This window comes from Polyodon spathula, chromosome 8 (genome assembly GCF_017654505.1).
Source record: "Polyodon spathula isolate WHYD16114869_AA chromosome 8, ASM1765450v1, whole genome shotgun sequence".
Taxonomy (NCBI): Eukaryota; Metazoa; Chordata; class Actinopteri; order Acipenseriformes; family Polyodontidae; genus Polyodon; species Polyodon spathula.
Genome location: NC_054541.1, coordinates 26,270,101 through 26,292,609, shown reverse-complemented (window position 1 = coordinate 26,292,609; position 22,509 = coordinate 26,270,101). Strand labels below are relative to the sequence as shown.

At 40.2% G+C, this 22,509-nt stretch overlaps 1 protein-coding gene across 1 annotated transcript in view; it reads left to right on the top strand.

Annotated features, from left to right (window-relative positions):
• LOC121319686 (plakophilin-2-like) overlaps positions 1-15,674 on the top strand; it is a 44,960-nt gene extending 29,286 nt beyond the window's left edge. The window contains exons 10-13 of the mRNA XM_041257367.1: positions 153-306; positions 6,778-6,967; positions 13,675-13,762; positions 14,056-15,674. Coding sequence (XP_041113301.1) covers positions 153-306; positions 6,778-6,967; positions 13,675-13,762; positions 14,056-14,124 — 501 coding nt within the window. The 3' untranslated portion in view covers positions 14,125-15,674. The remainder of the gene's footprint in view (positions 1-152; positions 307-6,777; positions 6,968-13,674; positions 13,763-14,055) is intronic.
• Positions 15,675-22,509: the final 6,835 nt, after the last annotated feature.

The following is a 22,509-nucleotide window of genomic DNA, read 5'->3' as shown; positions in this document are numbered from 1 at the left end:
CACACACATAGATTAACACCAGTACCGCCGCAGTTCTAATCATACCTAAAAACGGGAAATCGTAATGTCAGGCCTGGTCCAACATAGGATAAACGTCAGTCATCTGATTTTCTGCAGTGTATCATTTGTGGTGTATCATTTATTTTATGCAGATATCATTCTCGATTGCACAGACCATTGTACAAAGGGAAAATGGTCTCCAGCACATTAGAAGGATGCTTCATTTGAATGAACCTGGAGTGAAGAAGACAGCCAGTTCTCTGCTGAGGAACATGTCACGCTATCCTGAGCTGCATAAGGAGATGGGTAAGTTATTACAATGCTTTCAACTTTATGAACAAAACATGAAATGCTAGTTGACCTTGTTCAGATGATATACAGTATATTTAAAAAAAAAATCTGGAATCCTTTACTGCCCTACCCCCTAGACAAAGTGGTACAACCACTTCATCCAATTCAGACTATTATTAAAGCAAATATTGGTACGGGAAATGCAGGAGAATTTACAGTACAGTGTGTGTTTTCTACTTGTATGTGATTAATCATTAGCTAGGCTAGTTTATTGCAGTCATGGGTTTCATCGCTTCCTTATATGCTTTCATATTTTAATTCTTATGTTGACAGTTTATGGGTGATTGTGGTAACATTTGCCATGGTTTCTATTGCCAACTATACAAAAAGAAGCTTGATCCTATATACCTGGTTTTTATGGAGCAAGCTCTTACTTCTAACAAAGACTCTATCTGATCTAACCCAGGTTGGATACTTAATACTGAGCACCAAAGCTTTTATATACAAAACAACTACAGAAATTTAACTAACACATTGCAACCTTACTGATGTGGCTAACCTAGTTCTCTGTATTTTCTCCTGACCTAACGTTGTGACATACTGAGAGGGTGGAAAACCTTGTTAGAAAAGTATTGCATCAAGTGAACCCAAGTATCTAAAAGTTACCATTTTGAAAGCAGATGTTTCTACTATGGCACATTTCAAAGCACAGACAACCGGTGCAGTCCGGTTAATGATATTAATACTGTAGTGTACTGTAATTATTGTCTTAACACTATAAATGTATATTCTATCTTTTAATCTTTTGCAATTACTGGTGTCTTCTGGTTTACCCTTCCACCTTTCTTTAAAGAAGGTATCCTACTAGCAAGATGTGAGAAAGAAGCAAATGGAGTTCCACCACTCAACCACAAACTGCTGTCATCTTCTGCTGGTCCAGTAGTACAGGAGTGTGATGGGGTACTCCCCGCCCCTGTGCATATTATGTTTTGTATTATTCTGCAATCGTTGTATTTAAAACTTATTGTTTAATTTGTGTATTATTGTTTTGTTTTTGCAGCATGTGACCATCTCCAGATTGATTGATTTATATAAACCTGCAGCTTTGGATGGTCAAGGGTAGAGTGTTCAGAGGTAGAATGAGAAAGTGAGACAGTAAGAAATAGAAACAAATATAAGCAATTGCTACTCATGCATGTTTTATTTTGTGTTTTGCCTGTTTTTGTTTTGGCCCACATGCCGCTTTGTTTTGTAAAGTGTTTCTATTTTGTTAAATCTTTTTATTTACAATTAGAACGGGCAAACAGTGCATTCATACCCCAGTCTGCTGTTGATTTTCATTAATTTCCTGGTCTAATGTCATCCATAAAGCTACCCGTCATATATGCTGTCCTGCATTGGATAAGCAGCACCTCCACAGAGACTCAGACCAGGGATACAGCACTACAGTTACAGGCCAGTAGAGAGATGGTACTGTGGGTACACATTTTTTTTCTTTTTCTGGATTTTGTGTCTTTGAAAATGAAAGAGGGGAGAGTACATGGGGCGGTGGTGTGAGCATCAGTGGCAGTTGGAAGCCTAAGGGGCTCTGTGGTGCCTTGCATGCTTGCAGCATGGACACCTCCTGGATGCATGCGCCTGGGAAGACCCCTGCTTCATGAAGGCCTTCAATTGGGATGAGATGGAGACAACAGAGGAGTGGCTCTACCTGAAGTCACAGGGACCAACCCAAAGAAGGAAGAAGGGGGGGAGCAGCTATTCCTGAAGTCAATTCAGGAAGCCAGTGCCAGCTCCAGAACCACCGCAGTTGTGCCACATCTACGGGGGTAGGCACTTTGTGGCCAACAGCCACCTCCTACAGGAGGAGGAGAAAGAAACACTGGGAGAAGCCCCACTGTCTCCAGCACAGCAGGAAGAGAGCTGCCTGGTGATCGACTGGTACACCCATGAGGATCAGCCGAACCTAGAGAACAACCTGGAGAACTGGAATGGCAACCTGGAGGTCCTCTCCATGTTGATGGATGCTCAAGCATGGTGCCAGGACTGAGGAATGCTTGGGCATCTAGCTGCATGCTGTCCCCTCTACTGTCAGAAGGGGGAGCAAGCTATCCCACCTCTGGGAATTAAGAACACGAGCGTCCATTCCCGTGGCCAACCCAGAAGGGGGGAGCCCGAGCATCCAGCGCCCAGAAGGGGGAAGCCCGTGTGTCCAGAGCCCAAAAAAGGGAAGCCCAAGTCTCCAGTGACCGAGGCAGAGCCGCACCACTCTGCAGTGACTGAGGGAGAACTGCACCGGTCTCCAGTGACCGAGGGAGAGCCGCACCAGATCTCACTCCAGAGATAGACTTCCTGCTGCTCCCGCCTCCACCTCTAGAGGGAGACTACCTGCTGCTGGCGCCTCTACCGCTAGAGGGAGTATCTGCTGCTCCCTCCTCCACCGCTAGAGGGAGATCACCTGCAACTGCTGTCTCCACCGCCAGGGGGGTGACTACTTTGTTGCTCCCACCACCACCACCAGAGGAGCTGAAGCTACCTCTTGATGATCAGCTCCCATCATCGCTTCTAAATGATCAACTCCTGCAAAGCCTGCATCGCCTAGGGCTGCCGAGCCTGCAACACCCAGGGAGGCCCATGCGGTGTCACCTTCAGAGGCCCGCTTGGCATCACCTGGGGATGGCTGCACGTCACCGCCACGGAGATACTTTCAAGTTAGCACCCGGGGCTTTGTTGAATCCAGCTTCCGGAAATTCTGGGGCCGTAGCTCAAGAGAAGGGAGCTGTCTGCTATAGAGAAGGGGGGAGAGATGATGAGACCACCTACACCCGCAATAGTTGGACTGCTGGAGTGTCCCGCAATGAGGGAAGCCTTGCCACTGCCAGCACCACCACCCTTGCCATCACCCCGGGATGCCTGTTTGTCACCTCCTGGGGGTTGTTTGCTGCTGCCCCCCAGGAATTTGCTATGGCCTCTGCAAAATATGCCACACCACTGCATGAGACCAGGCATGGCCGCTGTTAGTATTGCTATTGGCAGCATTGCCGCTGCCAGGACAGCCTATGCTGGAGGAGTCAGCCTTACCACTGTTAGCATTGCCGCTGCCAGCGTTGCCACTTAGCACCATTTCCACTGCCGTAGCATGCCACCCCATTGTCAGCCTTTCCTCTGCAAGCAGGACCACTGGAGGAGGAAGTCACCACACCTGCATGAAGGTTTCACATTCTCAAGGACATTTCTGTTTATTCTATTTAGCCATATTTTTTTGCTTGAGACACAGCATGCAGTGCTGGTGCTGGGGTTTATTGCCTCCCCTACATCAGCAGCAAAATTGGTCAGAAACATTTTAATAAATCAATCCTGTAACAAGATTAATGAAATTGATTAAATCATAGGCATCAATTGGATTTTTAAATGCATGTTATCAAGTACAAAAGTTTGTATGAAAGTGTTTCTATAAAGAACACCTGCATGTTTTGTCTGCATCTCAAAACTTAGGCCACAGTACAAATGCATTTGTTACAACTCATAAGCAAAAACATAATTTGATAAACGCACTTAACAAATTAATATCCCAAAACGCATGTAATTGTTTTAACACTTTAAGGTCCGCTCATTGTGAAATATCCTGCCAGTGACCTGGCCCTTTAACTGTTTTTACTCTGGCACTGTGAGAGACAGCCCTGCTTTGGAAATGGCGATATCGAAGGCACAAGGACCTATTTTCCAATTAAATATGTATTTGTTTTTCATGTTTGTGGATTAGATGCATGAGACCAGAGCTGTTTATGTTTGTGTTGCCATGGTCGCCACCTTGCTGGCCATTCAAGCCACAGTGAACAGCCCATCTTGTGGCACATGATCAGGGTGCCTGGGACAAATAATTTGAATGTGCTTTTATATTTTTTTTTGCACATTTTCAATTAGTCTCTTTTTTTTTTGGTCTCTTTTGTACAGTGGCTCTCAAAAGTATTACCCCCCCCCCCCCCCCCCCCCCCCCCCTTTGGACTTTTCCACAAGGGTCATTGTCCGTCTGAAAGATTAATCTTCTCCCAAGTCCCAGGTCTCTTGCAGACTTCAGGTTTTCCTCCAGGATTTCTCTGTACTTTGCTCCATTTGCCCTCTATCTTCATGAGCTTTCCAGGTCCAGATGCAGAGAAGCATCCCCATAGCATGATGCTGCCACCACCATGCTTCACGGTAGGGATGGTGTTCTCAAGATGATGTGCGGTGTTAGGCTTGTATCAAACATAGCGCTTAGCATTGAGGCCAAAAAGCTCTAGTTTGGTCTCATCAGACCATAGAATCTTCTTACACTTTGTCTCAGAGTCTCCCACATGCCTTCTGGCAAACTCTAGCCAAGATTTGATGTGAGTTTTTTTCAACAATGGCTTTCTTTTTGCCACTCTCCCATAAAGGCCTATCTTATGAAGCACCTGGGTTATTGTTGCCGTATGCAGTGTCTCCCAGGTCAGCCGTGGAAGACTGTAACTCCTGTAGAGTTGCCGTGGGCCTTTAGGTGGCCTCCCTGACTAGTGCTCTTCTCAATTGGTTGCACCAGAGCTTATTTAGGTGTGTCATAGCAAAGGGGGTGAATACTTATGCAATCAATTATTTTCTGTTTTATATTTGTAATTTAGAATAATTTGTAAATTTTATTTTTCACTTTGACATTATGGTCTTTTTTGTGTTGATCAGTGGCAAAAACTTTAAATTTTAAAAAATTAAATCCATTTTGATTCCATGTTAAAACACAATAAAATGTGGAAATATCCAAGGGGGGTGAATCCTTTTGAGAGCCACTGTATATATGGCCATAACTTTATTTTATTATCCAATTTTTTTATTTTTTCTATAAAGCATCTTTTTCTGTGATTTGTTATCTGTATTTTACAGGGTTAGTTTCAGACTATTTCACTTTTTTATGGAAGCCTGGTGGTGCGCATAAATTTTATGTGTAACATGTACGTATAACCTTTATATTAAAGAGTTATAGCCACAAATCTAACAGTAAAAAAAAAAAAAAAAAAGTCAAAAATAGCTCAGACACAAAGTACTACATTTTTACCAACAGTTTAAGGCGGAATAGCGTGAGGCGAACCGACTCAGACACGTTCAGCTTGTTCAGTGTTAGTGGAACAGGTTTTAGCCTTGTCGCGAATGTGTTTTTTTCCATTTTGGTTCTATGGCTGACAGCGATTTGGGGATGCTATTTGTGCATTGTGGTGATTTTTTGATTTTTTTTTTTTTTTTTTTTTTTTTTTCAGACTAAGTTCCAATCAGTATTTATTTATACAATATGTAGTAAACTATAACATTAATATTATGGGTCATATATACAAGCAGTACAGCTATGGCCAAAAGTTTTGCATCTCCCTATATAACTTAAATCATTTTGCTTCATCAATGAAGCCTGCTGAATAATGTTACATTAACATATTGAATTACATACCACTTTGTAGTTTTCCATGTTTAATGAAAAACTGACAACAGTTAAATGTAACATTCCAAAGTCCAACATGAAATACTGTACTATTATTATGGCTTCCAGTAGACTTTTGCAATATCGTTCTGTAGTTTCTTTGATTTATATGATGTTAAATAAAACATCTATATGATGATGATCTATTTTTTTTTTGTCTCAATCCAAAAATAAAAAATGGAGGTGGTGCAAAACTTTTGGCTGGAGCTGCACCTGGAACTCCTCGAGCAGACTGAACAAGCACAGCTCGTTCCACGGCAGGAAGGTGGAATCGTTTTGCCAAATCAGATTGTCCAGTTCTGTTCGGGCTCTCAGAATTACACCTTTAGTACCATATCTTCGACTCCCAGCAGAGCAATCACATGACCTTAACACTGACCTATTGCCAGCACGCTCGCTCTGTGTCCCGCCTCCAGATAGACAATACGTCAGCTGTGATTTGCGAATTTGTGTTTTGATTGACAGTCCATCAATACTACCTTACAGTGGAGTAGATGACACCTATATATTTGTTTAACCTCTAGTCATTAAAGTGGGTTCAGAAAAAAAAAAAAAGAAATGGACTCAGGGTTGGGCCGTGGTGCTGTTGAATCCCTTGCATCCAACCCGACGCCAGCCCTGTCACCATGAGCCAAACTGCAGCAAAGCTGAAGAAACATTTGCTCTAATGAACATTGGGGCTGATGGTTCAATTCAGAGAAGCTTGGATGGAAGCGTCAGTAACAAGCTGCTTCCGGGGCATTGATACGCGTATTGTGTACTTGGGTCTGTCACCCAGACCAACCCTGCTTTATCAAAAGCAGTGGGAAATTGCTTAGCCGACTCCTGAATGGGACCTGCCCGGGTATGTTCTGACCCGGGTAGATCATGCCAGTGTGAAAGGGGATCTATACAAATAGGTATTTAGAAAAGTGTTTTTCTCTTGCTGCTAGGAATGCATTAAAGGGCTTTGGGTTAAACAGAACACTAATCCTTTTTTTTTTTGTTTTTTTTTTTTTTTTTTTAATAAGCCAACCAAGTACTGCCTGATCTGGTTTCAGTCCTCCCAGATTCTGCCAGAGATCCCCAAGTACTTGCAGAGATGACTGTTTCTGTGTGTTATGTTCTCAACAACTTGGTACAGAGTGACGCCAAGAATGCCCGCACCATTCTAAATAATGAGGGGCTGAGAAAAATCATCAACATCAGCACCAGTGACAGGTGAGGCCCTCTGAACTCAACTAAACTTGCTCAACATGGTTATAGTGCACAGCCTTTCATTTCTGAGGATCCGTTTTAATTTAACCTCTTACGCCCCCCTGTTCCGCAGGCAGAACATGGTACTGCAATTACACATTATATTTAAAAAATCATCTGTAATATTATTACAAAAGCAAAACAGCAAACAAAATGACTCTATCAAAAATGTTGTTTTCCTACTGTCAAACAGTGAAGGAATTATTTGAATTCGTCATTTTACCGCTGAGATATTCCCTTCGCAATGTGTCTACTACCTCACGGTTCAAAAACAACTCACATCGACTAGCTGTGTGTTTCGCTACTGTGGCCTTACATGTATCTGTTGATGGTGAAATCTGCATGATCATGTTGTAGGGGAGGTCACAAGCTGTCCAATCATACCTTGACTTTGTAGCCTAATCCATTGAAGAGTAATAGATGTGCGTATGTAAACAAGACACATATTTGCAAGCGAGAGCGCAGTATTACACACTTAGGATCAAGGTTTCTTACTGTTTTCTGATCATTTTTCAATTTGTAAAATTTATAAAATCGAACGAAATGGTGAGCAGTGTTCCAAAGCATCCCAAAAGAAGTCGATTCAGTCTTTAAGTTTTGGAGGAGATGGATTATAGTGAAAGTTGGAGATGGATAATACTGTAAGTGTTATTAGAAAATGCAACCATTTGACTCTCAAGGGACACAGAAATAATATTTTTTGTAACAATTTTTATTGCATAGTAAAGAGCAACACCATGTCTCATCTGTGCTGTGCTGCTGTATATGGTCCCTGATCTTTACGATGCAATACAAGTTGCAAGAACATAAGAACATAAGAAAGTTTACAAACGAGAGGAGGCCATTCGGCCCATCTTGCTCGTTTGGTTGTTAGTAGCTTATTGATCCCAAAATCTAATCAAGCAGCTTCTTGAAGGATCCCAGGGTGTCAGCTTCAACAACATTACTGGGGAGTTGATTCCAGACCCTCACAATTCTCTGTGTAAAAAGTGCCTCCTATTCTGTTCTGAATGCCCCTTTGTCTAATCTCCATTTGTGACCCCTGGTCCTTGTTTCTTTTTTCAGGCTGAAAAAGTCCCTTGGGTCGACACTGTCAATACCTTTTAGAATTTTTAATGCTTGAATTAGGTCGCCACGTAGTCTTCTTTGTTCAAGACTGAACAGATTCAATTCTTTTAGCCTGTCTGCATATGACATGCCTTTTAAGCCCGGAATAATTCTGGTCGCTCTTCTTTGCACTCTTTCTAGAGCAGCAATATTTTTTTTTATAGCGAGGTGACCAGAACTGAACACAATATTCAAGATGAGGTCTTACTAGTGCATTGTACAGTTTTAACATTACTTCCCTTGATTTAAATTCAACACTTTTCACAATGTATCCGAGCATCTTGTTAGCCTTTTTTATAGCTTCCCCACATTGTCTAGATGAACACATTTCTGAGTCAACAAAAACCCCTAGGTCTTTTTCATAGATTCCTTCTCCAATTTCAGTATCTCCCGTATGATATTTATAATGTACATTTTTATTTCCTGCGTGCAGTACCTTACACTTTTCTCTATTAAATGTCATTTGCCATGTGTCTGCCCAGTTCTGAATCTTGTCTAGATCATTTTGAATGACCTTTGCTGCTGCAACAGTGTTTGCCACTCCTCCTACTTTTGTGTCGTCTGCAAATTTAACAAGTTTGCTTACTATACCAGAATCTAAATCATTAATGTAGATTAGGAATAGCAGAGGACCTAATACTGATCCCTGTGGTACACCACTGGTTACCACACTCCATTCTGAGGTTTTTCCTCTAATCAGTACTTTCTGTTTTCTACATGTTAACCACTCCCTAATCCATGTACATGTGTTTCCTTGAATCCCAACTGCGTTCAGTTTGAGAATTAATCTTTTGTGCGGGACTTTGTCAAAAGCTTTCTGGAAATCTAAATAAACCATGTCATATGCTTTGCAATTATCCATTATCTATGTTGCATCCTCAAAAAAATCAAGCAAGTTAGTTAGACACGATCTCCCTTTCCTAAAACCATGTTGACTGTCTCCCAGGACCCTGTTACCATATAGGTAATTTTCCATTTTGGATCTTATTATAGTTTCCATAAGTTTGCATATAATAGAAGTCAGGCTTACTGGTCTGTAGTTACCTGGTTCAGTTTTGTTTCCCTTTTTGTGGATCGGTATTACGTTTGCAATTTTCCAGTTTGTCGGTAGACTGCTGCATGATCTTGGTTAGCGGTTTGTAAATTACTTCTTTCATTTCTTTGAGTACTACTGGGAGGATCTCATCCGGCCCAGGGGATTTGTTTATTTTAAGAGCTCCTAGTCCCTTTAACACTTCTGCCTCAGTTATGCTAAAGTTATTTAAAACTGGATAGGAACTGGATGACATGTGGGGCATGTTGTCAGTATCTTCCTTTGTAAAAACTTGTGAAAAGTAATCATTTAATATATTTGCTATTTTTTTTTCTTCATCTATGATTTTGCCATTTGTATCTCTTAAACATTTAATCTCCTCTTTGAATGTTCTCTTGCTGTTGTAATATTGGAAAAAACATTTTGGAATTGGTTTTAGCTCCCTTAGCAATGTTCATTTCTATTTCTCTCTTGGCCTTTCTAACTTCCTTTTTGACTTGCGTTTGCAGTTCCGTGTACTCTTTTTGCGTACTTTCTTTTTGGTCCTTTTTTAATGCTCTGTAAAGTGCCTTTTTTCGCTGAATATTTTTTTTAATTGATCTATTAAACCATTTTGGCAATTTAGTTTTACATTTAGATTTGTCTACTTTAGGAATGTAATTGTTTTGCGCCTCTAGTACTACATTTTTGAAGAACAACCATCCTTCTTCTGTGGGTGTTTTCTCTATTTTACTCCAATCTACTTCTGTTAGTCTCTGTTTCATACCTTCATAGTTTGCTTTTCTAAAATTGTAAACCTTAGCTTTAGTCATTACTTTTGGGGTTTTAAAAAACACTTCAAATGAGACCATGTTGTGGTCTGAGTTTGCCAGTGGTTCTCTGACCTCTGTTTTAGTTATTCTATCTTCGTTATTTGAAAAGACTAAATCAAGGCATGCCTCCCCTCTAGTCGGTGCCTTGACAAATTGTGTTAGGAAGCAGTCATTTGTCATTTCCACCATTTCTATTTCATCCTTCGTGCTACCCACCGGGTTTTCCCATTTTATTTGGGGGAAGTTGAAATCCCCCATTAGTATGGCTTCTCCTTTGCTACACGCATTTCTAATGTCATTGTATAACAGATTATTGTGCTCACCGTCTGAATCTGGCGGTCTATAGCATGCTCCTATTATTATGCCCTTTGAATTTTTGTCCGTTATTCTGACCCATATTGATTCGGTTTTATTTTCTTTGTCCAGGTTTAACACCTGGGCTTCAAGACTGTTTCTTATGTATAGCGCTACCCCTCCTCCTCTTCTGTCCTGCCTGTCTTTCCTATACAGTGTATACCCACAAATATTATATTCGTCCCCATCACTCTCAGACAACCAAGTTTCAGTAACACCTATCACATCATAGTTACTTGTTAGTGCAGTAGCTTCAAGTTCTAGAATTTTGTTTCTGATACTTCTAGCATTTAGATAAATACATTTAATGGTTGTCTTACCTGAGTTGTTGTTCTTGTTTTGATGCGGTCTCCCTTCTGTTTTTTTTGTTGATTTCTCCCCCCTTCCTTTCTAGTTTAAATGCTTCTGAACCTGCTCGAGGATCTTTTCTCCAAGTAGACTGGTTCCCTTGTTATTTAAGTGCAGTCCATCCCGTCTATACAGATAGTCCTCGTTGTAGAATGTGGTCCAATGATCAAGATAGGTGAAGCCTTCCTGTGTGCACCACATCTTCAGCCATGCGTTTTGATTAATTATTTCCAGCTGTCCATATGGTCCTTTGCAAGGTGCCGGTAGTATACCAGAAAATACCACAGTTTTGGTTTTCTCTTTTAATTTCCTTCCTAGCTCTCTGAATTTGTTTTGCAGGGATTTTGGTCTGTCTCTTCCAATGTTGTTTGTACCGATGTGGACGACTACTACCGGGTCGTCTCCTGTTCGTTCTAGGAGCCTGTCCACGTTCTCAGTGATGTGCTTGACCGAGGCTCCCGGAAGGCAGCACACTGTTGTAGTAAGGGGGTCCAAACTGCGAATTGAACTTGCTGTGTTTCTCAATATGGAGTCCCCAACAATCATGACCTCCCTTCTTTTTGCTGTCTGGTCACCACTGTCAATGGGGTCCTGGATGTTGTTCCTTTCATTCTCTTGTTGTTGGTTCTGCTCATCAAAATTCTGAAGTGACTCAAATTTGTTGGTTGTTTTGATTTCTGGTGGTTGTGTTTGACGAAGTTTCTTTTTTTCCCTGCTTCTTCCTACCTGAACCCAGCTGTTCTGACCTTCTATCTCCTTGGTGGCTTTCAGTCTGTTAGGGGTGATGCAGACTTCCATGAATTGTGGGTGTGCCAGTTCCTCAAGATCCTGTTACTGACTCACTTCTTCCAGCTCCATTTCTAGCATACTTACTAGTTTATGCAAATCCTGGATCGCGCGGCACTTTACGCACACTTGGTTTAGCTCCTCTGGGTTTTCTCGGATTTCCCACATCAAGCAGGTGTCACAGATTACTGGCTTGAAGACCATGTTGAGGGGTTTTTTTTTTTTAAGTTTAGTTTCTTCTGCAGCCGTCAACCTGCTTTCAAACTGCTTCTAAACTGCTCTGTACTTTTCCACGCCTGTACTTCTCCCACTCGCTGTCGCTGGGAAGACTGCCTCGTTTAACTGCGTTGTTCTGCTGTGCTGTTGGCTCCTCCCCTCGCCCGTGTCTCAGAACGGCGCTGAATTTGAATCAGCTGCTCCGAGTTTCAGCTTGTTTGTTATCAGAAAAACACACGCGGCTGTTTGACTTTGAGCTGCTGCTGTGTTTCCCCAATGTCCTCTGTTTTCTGATTAAAGCAATTCAAGATGCAATTTCTCCTTACTGCTTCTAAACTGCTCTGTACTTTTCCACACCTGTACTTCTCCCACTCGCTGTCGCTTCCACTCGCTGTTGCTGGGAAGACGTAATTGTTGCTTCCTGGCCGTCTTTATTATTTTCTCATTGATGTTCATTGATTTAAATTATTGCATGGGAGTGTTTAGCAAACTTCTTTTTTATATTTCCTTGATTACAAGGAGTGATTTTACTCACCTAGGTTCGTCACCTAGGTAGTGTAGGTTCCTTAGCCTTTCAAGATAAGCTGTCTGCCTGCTCCAACAATCACTTACTCAGTTCCTTTGTCTGCCACATGTCAATCAAAGTAAAGATGAAAGGAACTGAGGTGTTTTCAGTCTGGCAGCCTGATTTAGAGCAGCAAAGGTGTCTGCAATCTTCTTCGTTTTATTATTATTATTGCAGACATTTAACAGACGCCTTCAGCCAATAACTAACATATGTTCACCTGTCAGCAGTGCTTGAATGAGTGTAACCACTTTATTTTGAAAAAAAAAATAATAATAATCTCATTATTTTGCTTCTTGACATTTACATACTTTCAAGCAAGTGAGTAACGAAAATAGTCAGGTACTGAAAATTCAGAGCTACAAAAAAATCTCAGTAGCAACATTCTCCTGCACATACACAGTTATGTGAGAGCAATGTGCCTGATAGTTGTGGCATATGAATTGAGAGTATTTGACATGGATACTTTTCGGGCACCCCAAAGCTCTCCAAAAAGGCCGCCTTTTGAATGAAATATGGATAAATAAGTAAAAAAGAGGATTACAAAATCTAATTCATGTGGCAATGTATAGCATGTGAGGTGCCAGAAGGTAACCTCCCTTTTAGAACTTGCTCAAGAAACTAGTGTATTACTGGCCATAAAGATTTACACTAATTATTTTTGGAGAGGTTTGGGGACCCTTGGGCCTAGCTTTGTAAAAACTCATGTAGAATTTGATCCCTTTATTCAATCAGTTTCAATTTTTTATCCAATGTAGTAGACATGTTGGGGAAGTGTTAGAAAAAAATCTGGCTCTTTTCATGTGCTACAAGGTGAAAAAATGAAAATAGAATATAAACAAATGAAAAGCGTTTCTTGTTTTTTTTTTTTTCTGGATCTCTCCTTCCAGTGTGGTACTGAGTAAGACTTATATCAAATCTGAGGTTTTAATCCTAATGGTCAGGTGGTTACCTTGAATTCAAGCCCTGAACCATGCCTGTGCTGTCTATACTTTGGAAGATAATCTGATTTATTTAAGGCCATAGCCCTCCAGGCGGAAATTGCCTGTGGGAGTCTGGGGGTTTAACAGGTTAATTAACAGTGACCAAATAGACAGGTAGTTATTTGAACACTACAGGGATTATATTTTCCAAACTCGTAATGTAACTATAGTACCTGCCTATGTTGACTGGTTTTCTGGAGTTTTGAGTTTAGTTAAAATTCTGGAATGGCTTCCTGACTTCTGTGCCTAAAAAGTGCAAGATGACATTTTAAATAGGATTTCTTCTGTTTATTCATTATATTTTTACTGTGTTAGACTCAGTGAGGGCTCCATATAATACAGACGTATGTAGGGGTTGTCTCATACATCATATTATATTGTGCATCCATTGACCTTGAGGAAAGCAGAGGATGGTGAGAAGGGTATGTTGTGTTTTTTACATTCAACTACAAATACTCTCTTTTCAGTGATGTACCAACAAAAGCTGGACAATCTGCATCCATTCTCCTTCACACAATGTGGAAACACAATGAGCTACATAGTGCCTACAAAAAAGTAAGGCCTTGGTTAAAATGTTAATATAAAAATGCTGAGTGAGATATAATTGTATAAACTTGCAAAGCCTAAGGTTCTAGAAACAACAAAATATGTGTGTGTGTGTAATATATATATATATATATATATATATATATATATATATATATATATATTATAAACTTTTTTGGATTCTGAGGAGCTATAAATTACATTAACAAGTCTAAAGAGCTATTCTAACCTGGGTCATAATTACTTAAACGCCTAGGTTAAATTATAATGTAAGACAATGTTCTTCTCTCATTTTCTTGAAGGCTGGGTATAAGAAGGGCGTTTTTATCAACAACAAAACAATGCGAGCCACTCAGTCAAAGACGGATTAATAAAAGACGACTGCAGAGAACCATGAACAGATGGACTTTTAATCAACACTAATTACAGAGGTTAACAGGACTGCATTTAATTGATTTATACTCGCTGTCCCAAAACAAGATTTGTCTGTGTTGATGGAGTTTGGTTCTGGACCTAAGCCATTTGATTTTGTTGGGAGCGTTCGAGGAATAATCCCATTTAGAGAGAGAGACAGAGAGAGAGAGACTTTGACTTTTAAAATCCCTTTTTTCTATAAAATAGAATACAAAATAAAAACTAAATAATGTCACACTTTAAAAAAGAAACCAAAACAAAAAAAAAAAATACACTGGTCAAAACACAAAACGATCCAACATTTCTCGTTCCATTTAAAATAAATAAATAAATAAAAAATAAAATCCAGTTCAGTGGGATCTCAGTCTTTCAGAGTGTTTCTCACATGAGCAGGTCAAGCTGCCCCTCCCCAATTCACCAACGTCTCTCAAAACTGTCTAGGTCGTGCACCATCTTGAACCTGGAGACCATCAGGATCCTAAAAATACTAATAGGACTGATAAAACCAGTGGCTAAAACTTTAATTTTTTGGGATTTTAAAATAGCTAATTCCACCTGACCAAGGACAGTGTTAACCAATAAGCACCCATCTCTCTGTGCAAAATTATACTTTACACTAAAAACAAAAAACTTTAGTAAAAATAACCCCCAGGGAAGCCAGCAGGTTCTCTAAAAACAAAAAGGGCTGCAGCCGAGGGCAATCCACAAACGGGTGGAAAACGGTCTCCTCCAATGGATAGACAGGGCACTGGACACTGACCCCCGCTCCACTCGGATATCTATTTGTGGCTATAATGCCATGCAGCATTCTCCACTGCACGTCTCGAGCGCTTGGGCATGGGAAGCTTATACAGCACCCTCCAGAAGGGAACTTCATCAACAGGGCCACAAAGGTGAGCCCTCCGCTTAGTGTCCACCAAGTCTTTCAACTTATTAAAATGTCTGGTTTTCACACAGATTTCATAGTCTTTTTCTCAATTGTGTGGAAAGCCACCTCTGTGACCTTCCTAAGTGACAGCAGTTTTCCAACCTGCTCTTCCTCCTCCACCTCCTCTGTCACTGAAGGGGAAACCAGCACTGCGGGGAAAGGGGTTCCTGCTCTGGGGCCACGTGCTCCTCCAGAAACCTGCTCAGAAACTAGGAAAGTGCCAGACAGAGGGATGCCTGGAGATCACTCAGCACCTTCTCCAGGAAAAGCTCTGATCTAATATTCAGTGCAGAGGGTAAAACCCTGCTGGCTTTCCAACTAAAAAGCTTAAAATCAATCAAATGCCCCAGTTTAGTAAAGCCGGCTTTAAGAAACAAAGTGGATAAAAAAGCAGAGCTAAAAACCTCACGTTTGAAAATGGGGTTAAAAACAGAGGCTCTTCAAAAACCCTCTGTATGCTCTGTCATTCTTCTGACCTTGTGATCTTTAAAAGTCTCCAAGCATTTAACAGATTCTTATAAAAACCCTCCAACCCTGCATCACTAAAACAATCAGGAGATATGTATATATATATATATATATATATATATATATATATATATATTTTTATATATATATAATATATCAAAACTCAGCTTCTCTGCCTTCTGCAATAAACAAAATGCCAGATCTCTCCAGCTCAGCTGTGGGATGTACAACAGCTTCTGGGCAGCCTGCAGCCTAAACCCTCCCAGCTGCCAACAAGAAAAGCTTCACTTTTTGCCCAGTTTACTCGTGCTGAGGTTGCCTTTTCATACATTCTAATGCATGACTCCAGCACAGCGATGTCTCGGTCAGTTGTGACAAACACGCTGAGATCATCAGCATATGCGGAGAGCTTGATAGGGGTTGCACTGGGCACAGCTGGTACTGCCAAGCGAAATTAAACCAAAATCAACATTATAAACTTTGGATACATTAAAAAGATCTCTTAATAAAAACAAATTATCAAAATTCGATCTCTCGGGCACACAGTACGACTGGTCTGTGTGCACCACTGATCCATTGTTGGGCTTTAGGAGATTAGCGAGAGCCTTGTAAAGCAGTTTGTAATCAGAGCACAGCAAGGAGACAGGGCGCCAGTTCTTGATGTCACAGAGGTCTCCTTTCTTGGGTAGCAGTGTTATCACTGTCCTGCGTCAGCTCTCCATCCTGAACACAATCCTGCAGGACCTGGTACAGCTCCAGAACTTTTTATAGAATTCTGCAGGCCGTCCATCCAGTCCGGGAGCCTTCCCTTTGGAGAGCTGTGCCACAGCCGCAGTGAGCTCTGGGAATGCCAGCGGAGTGTCCAATCCACTGCTGTCCTCCTTGTCCAGGCTGGGGAGACCCTGGAGAAGCAGCTCCATCTCTCCCGGGTCACAGCCCTCAGCCTTGTAGAGATCAGTGTAGAAGCTCACTGCAACACGCCTGAGCTCCGCAGGGCTGGAGACCTCTCTCCCCCCAGGCAGCCTCAGACAGCACATTGTCTTGCACTCCGCTGTCTTTCTCTCCAGGCCGAAGAAGGCGGCTGTGGGGGCATCCATATCTTTAAGTTCAGTAAAGCGGGCTCTGAGCAGAAAGCCCTTCACCTTCTTCTCCAGCAGGCTACCCAGGATCTGCCTCCTCCTGCAGGCCCCGATACGCCCCCTCATCGCTTTCACTGGCCAGCTGGCTCTCAAACTCAACAATCTCTCTCCAGCTCACTGACCACTGCATCCACTGACCTAGTGACATTTTGTGTGTATTGTTGACAGAAAAGTTTTATTTGAATTTTCCCTATATCCCACCACTGTCTTAGACTACTAAAATTAGTTTTTTTTTCATTTTGCCAATTTTTCCAAAATAATTTAAAATTAGTGATGTTTTTGTCCTGTAGCAGATTGTTGTTAAAGTGCCAATATAATTTTGAATGTGATTTGGTTGGTTGTGAAACCAATGATGGAAACAAAACGATGATCAGAAAAGTTACTGGGTGCTGTACTACTTTTAGTGAATTTGTTAATATGCTGTTGTGGAGTATAGAACCTATCCAGGTGCGCCCCTGACAGCTGATTGATTACATTTGATCCTGTATATTGTCTACTTATAGGATGAAAAATCCTCCAAATGTCAACCAGGTCAAAAGTATTTAATACAGTGGCCAGCTCCCTGACAGATTGTGGATGGGGTTCCCCGTGGTTTCTATCTTTATTAAAATCAATAATACAATTAAAATCTCTCCCCACTATGAGGAAATTGGCCGTACTGCAACCCGAGTACCTGACTGAGCTTTTTAAAAAAACAAAATCTTCTCCTCCCCAACATTTGGTGCATAAATATTAATAAAATCAGTAAAAATCCCAGCGTGTTTTATCTGTACTTTTAAAAGTCAACCTTGAACAATCTCCTCAATAGATAAAATCTCAGCCCCAAATCCTGGAGAAAATATAACAGCAACCCCAGCACTAAAATTAAAACCGTTGCTTATACTGCCCTTCCACTCAGACTGCCAGTGAAACTGATTACTGCTGTCTGAGTGTGTATCCTGCAATAAAATCACATTTGAACGCTTGCTGTTTAAAAAATCTAATAATTGTGCTCTTTTTATTAAAATCCCTGCACCCGTTCACGTTAAAAGAGCCTAAAATAATTCTCCATAGATAAAAGTAGATTATTAAAAAATAAACAAGTTAAAATAAGTTTTCTTAAAAAAAAAAAAAAAAAAAAAAAAAAAAAAAAAAAAGCATTAAAATGTTTAGATGTGACTAACGTTTTCCGAACTGAGCTGACATATTTAAGTCTGAACCTTTCTTTCTGGTCAGTCATTCATAGACGATTTCCTTAATATTAACGGGGGGGGACTGGGGGGGAAACGCCAACAGAGCCTACCTGAGCCCTGAGGCTATCCCCCCAAAACCGCTCCCTTCCAGCACTGGGTCCTCAGACACGAGAACCACTGGTTGAGGCCCACCTTTCTCCTGATACCCTACACCGCTGTCATGAAGACCATAAAGGGCCCCCACACAGACTCCTCCTCGCCTGCCGCTGGATCGGCAGCAGCAGGAGATGTTCGTGGTTTTTTTTTTTTTTTTTTTTTTTTTTTACAACTGCAGTGTACACACCGTCCTTGTCTGCGTTGGCCGGCGCTGCATCCCCCAGTTCGGCTGCAGCCGCGCTGGTATCCGGCTCCTCCGTTCTCTTCCTCTGGAGCTGCGGCTCAGGTCTCGGCGGTCCTCCACCTCCGCTCTGTGAACCACCCCAGCCGCCTCCTCGTCACCGCCACTACTACTTGTCCCTGCTTCAGTTTGTAGCTTGGGGCAGGTCCGTTTTACGGTGCCCCTGTTCCCTGCAAGAAAAACATTTAAAAACCTCCATGCTGGCAAAAACAGAATCCCTGCCCTCCATATTAAAACGCCAAGCTACATTTAAAGTTTTATCCGAGTTATCAAGCAGTAAAAATACTTGTCTCCCAAAAGACATGACTTGCTTAATTTCAGGGTTTTTACATCCAAGGGGAATCATTTTGATCAGTGACATTATTTTACCATATCTTGAAAGCTCTCTTTCAAACAATGAATTATTAATAAAAGAGGGAATATTTGACAATATTACTTTGGTAAGAGTAGATAATGGTGTTATGGTTACCAAAGAATCATTCAACATAAATCCCTCTTCCACAATTTTGTTAACCAGATTTTCTTGGTTAAGGAAAACAACTATAGCTTTGTTCATCCGTGAGGCGGATTTGATCTTTTCAAAACCAACCATCCGTCCCACGGCAAGCAGCACATCTTCAACAAATCATTATTTTCAGAAAAAAAAACTTAGTTCATTCTAAAGGGTGAACTTTTGACCATAGCTGTATACAGCAAGCAATTTCCAACAGCTCTGATTTTATTAAACCTGCATTGCTTAATTAAAATTCAAAATAATATAGGTTTGCTAATAGCAAATGATCAGATGTGTTTGGAAAAATACAAATAAATAAATCAAATAAAAAAAGTTACCTTGGTGTGACCAGGATGTCTGGTGATGACTTCAGGCCAGGAAATGCAAAATACACAAGGCAACTGCGGGTGAAACTGAAAAACTACAGCACTCAGCTTTTGTTAAACAAAAAGATTTTACAAAAGACTTTTACAAGACACAAAACAAAACAGCACGTTGGCCAAAATAAATAGACAAACAAAACAGACAGGAAACAAGTACCGTACTTCCACTACGAGTAGCAATTGTTATCTTTTTATTTTGTTATTTCTCCTCTCACTTTCCTGTTCTTCACTCACAGAACACCCAACCATGTGTGCGTGAAGCACTCACTCTTTTATGCAGCCGTGCTGAGACTCGATTGCTAATCACTTCAGTAATTGCACTTCCCGTGCCCCCATACAAATACCCATTTTAATCTGCTTGTGAAGTGATTGTGCAATCCCTGTGCCTAAATACAAAAATACATTTTAAATCTCTTGTGCTACATAAACCATTCTTTGTGCACCAATACATACACACAACATAAAGCATAAAACACAAAAATACACATAGGGGAGGGGTACCTTGCCACACTTGGTTTTACATAATTGGATAAACCAAAAGGCATTAGACAATGAGAAAACCAAATACATGTAGAATGAAGATCGAGGCTTTTGTTGTCCACAACATGTGTACAGGTATGATGACGTGGCTGCTGTTTCTAGACAGGGAGATGTCAGACTTCTTCCCCCTTCACTTCCTCACTTTAAATGAAAATGGCTCTTCACTGTGATCCTAAACAATGTTTTAAATGTGTTGTGGTCATGCCAATAAGCATGCTTACTTCAGTCTCCAAGACTACATGTTTGGGATGATGCACATGCTCACTTCAGTCTCCCAGATTACACGAAATGGAATGAAAAAGAAGCTTGGGGGTGCCATATGAGTGTAGTAACAGGTGTTCTTGCTTCATTTAGTAAATTTAGAAATTAGAAAAGCAACACATACACCCACTTCTAAAATGACACCTTTTAAATGTGTATAGCAATTTAATCCTGTAATGCTCAAGTTTACTTTTCCTTGAATTGACCTAATTCTTGTACCAAACAAAAATGCTAATAAAACACAATTACAATAGTCCACTGTGGACATTGAGAAATGCTAGAGAAGGCCTATACAAGTATTACTGGGCTATTTTTTATGTATACTATGAATTCAAAATGAAAAAAAAGTAAATTAGTTGCACCTTAAGTATTGGCCATTTAATACCCTTTTATAAATAATTAAATTTTCATGTTTTTAATTGCTGTTTTGATAGTTTCTGTAGTTGAAAATTAGAATTATTTGTTTATTTTTTTTAATAACATCTATGCATAGAAAATAAGGCTGTTGTGAGAAATCAAATGAAGAATGGCTCATTATTTTGGATGTGAGGTGTACCATATTGCTTTGGGTAGGTGTCTTTTGGTTTTGAAAGGGTTTATGTATTTCACTTAGAATCATGTGAGGTGGCTAGATTTATTACACGCTAAATTTCTTTGATACAATGTTTACTTTTTTGTAATGATAAGAAAAGCACTAAAACTAAATTACTGCATGCCAATTTGCATGTGAAAAATTTACAATGTAATTATAGCAAAATGAGAAAAAAAAGCCTTAGGTTTGACCAGGCATTAGATGACCAGATCAAGACTTATATTTTACTTTGAAGTTCATCATCCAGGATATACTAGTTGTGCTGAATACATGTGTCCCTTTTTTTACTTGCAGTTCTATTAAAAACGTCTTTTTGTTTGTTTGTTTTTTAATGGCATAATAGCACTGAAGGCAAATGCTGTCCTGTAATTTAGGTTGAAGTAGCTGTAATTTCTCTAACAATTCATGCTGTTGATGTATTAAACTCTTTTTTTTTTTTTTTTTTTTTTCAAAATGTTGGATACAATGATGAGATATAACTTGCAAATGAATGTATACATTAAAACCAGTTTTGAATTTAAGCATTCTGTTTTTTTTTTGTTTTGTTTTGTTTTATCTGCAAAACATACATTTTTAAAATTTTGCTTAAGGTTTCCATACAAGTTGATTCCTATTATCCCATGTTCAGTTATTTCCAGTATAGTCAGGGACTAGATATTGCAGATATCAAAATATATATGGTAGATGTCCTAAAAGAGCATTAGACACACAGGCCACATTTAAAAAATATATATTCTTATCAATACATTTTATCACTGCATACTATTAAGCCAGTACTAAGTATTAAAGTGATTCAATACAGTTCACTCCATTTGTGTTATAATATACATATACAGTAACACTCTTCTGGCTCTGGACTGGGGATGCAGTATATTAAAGTATTGATTTCTTGCCAGACTAGCTGACGGGTTCACACGGTACACAGGGTTCCTGAATGCTGTATATTTAGTTTTATTGCCTTTACATTGATGCAATTTTCCATAACAATTATTTTAGGCTAGTCGCCTTTTGTTGAAATCATAATACTGCATGCTGCCAGTATATTTCTCTCACACAAAAATATGAGCTTAATCAAGTATTAGATCTTATCTGAGCACTCCAAAAAATCAAAACCTAGCTCTTGGGTTCTGAAGTACTTAAAAAATAGATGATGGGTAAGTAGATTCAAGAAAATGCACAGAGTCCTTTTCTTCAATCAGTTGCCAGGTTTATTGAAATATGCAGGGAGTCTGGTCCCAGGTACAGGACATACAGAACTCAACATTACAATGTTTGCATGACATTAAATACCCTTCTGTATAGACGGTCCACCTCCCCTTTCTCTGACACTTAACCAACTGCAAAGGTAATTTAATTTATTGTGTGTGTGTGTCTAGTGTGACAACCTCTGAACTCAGTGCATTCTTCACACTCCTGGAGACAAAAGGTCCATACATCTGCCTTTTGTTATCTTCTTGGGACCCCCTTTGATCCTAGTGGCATTATCTCTTTCGATCTCTGAAGTCTTTAGAGCCTGTTCCCTTCTAGTCCACAGCATTGTTATCTCGTTAGCTTGCAGTCAATGTTGGGAAAGAGCTTGTAGAAGCAATGTCTCTATCAATGGTTAGCAGTACATGCAATTTGAACCAAACAGTCTGCTATCTGCAATATTAGTCTCTTTTCAGAAAAGAACACCAGTATAGCTCTGCCAGTCCACATGTGTAGCAAACTGCTAATCAATTCTCGATCCATGTTTTCCAACAGGTTCTGTTTCCAGGGTAATTTCTGTCAATACAAACAGACATACTCGCACACACACGAGACACAAGTCATCTTGGATTTTTATATATTTTATTTTGAGAGAGAGTGATTTCTCAGCTGGTATCCTACAATAGTCTGAAATCCTATATATGAGCAGAAATTAATAACTTCACATTCTTTAGTCTCCGAAAAAGAATGTACAGGCAGTCCTCGCACTTACGACACAATC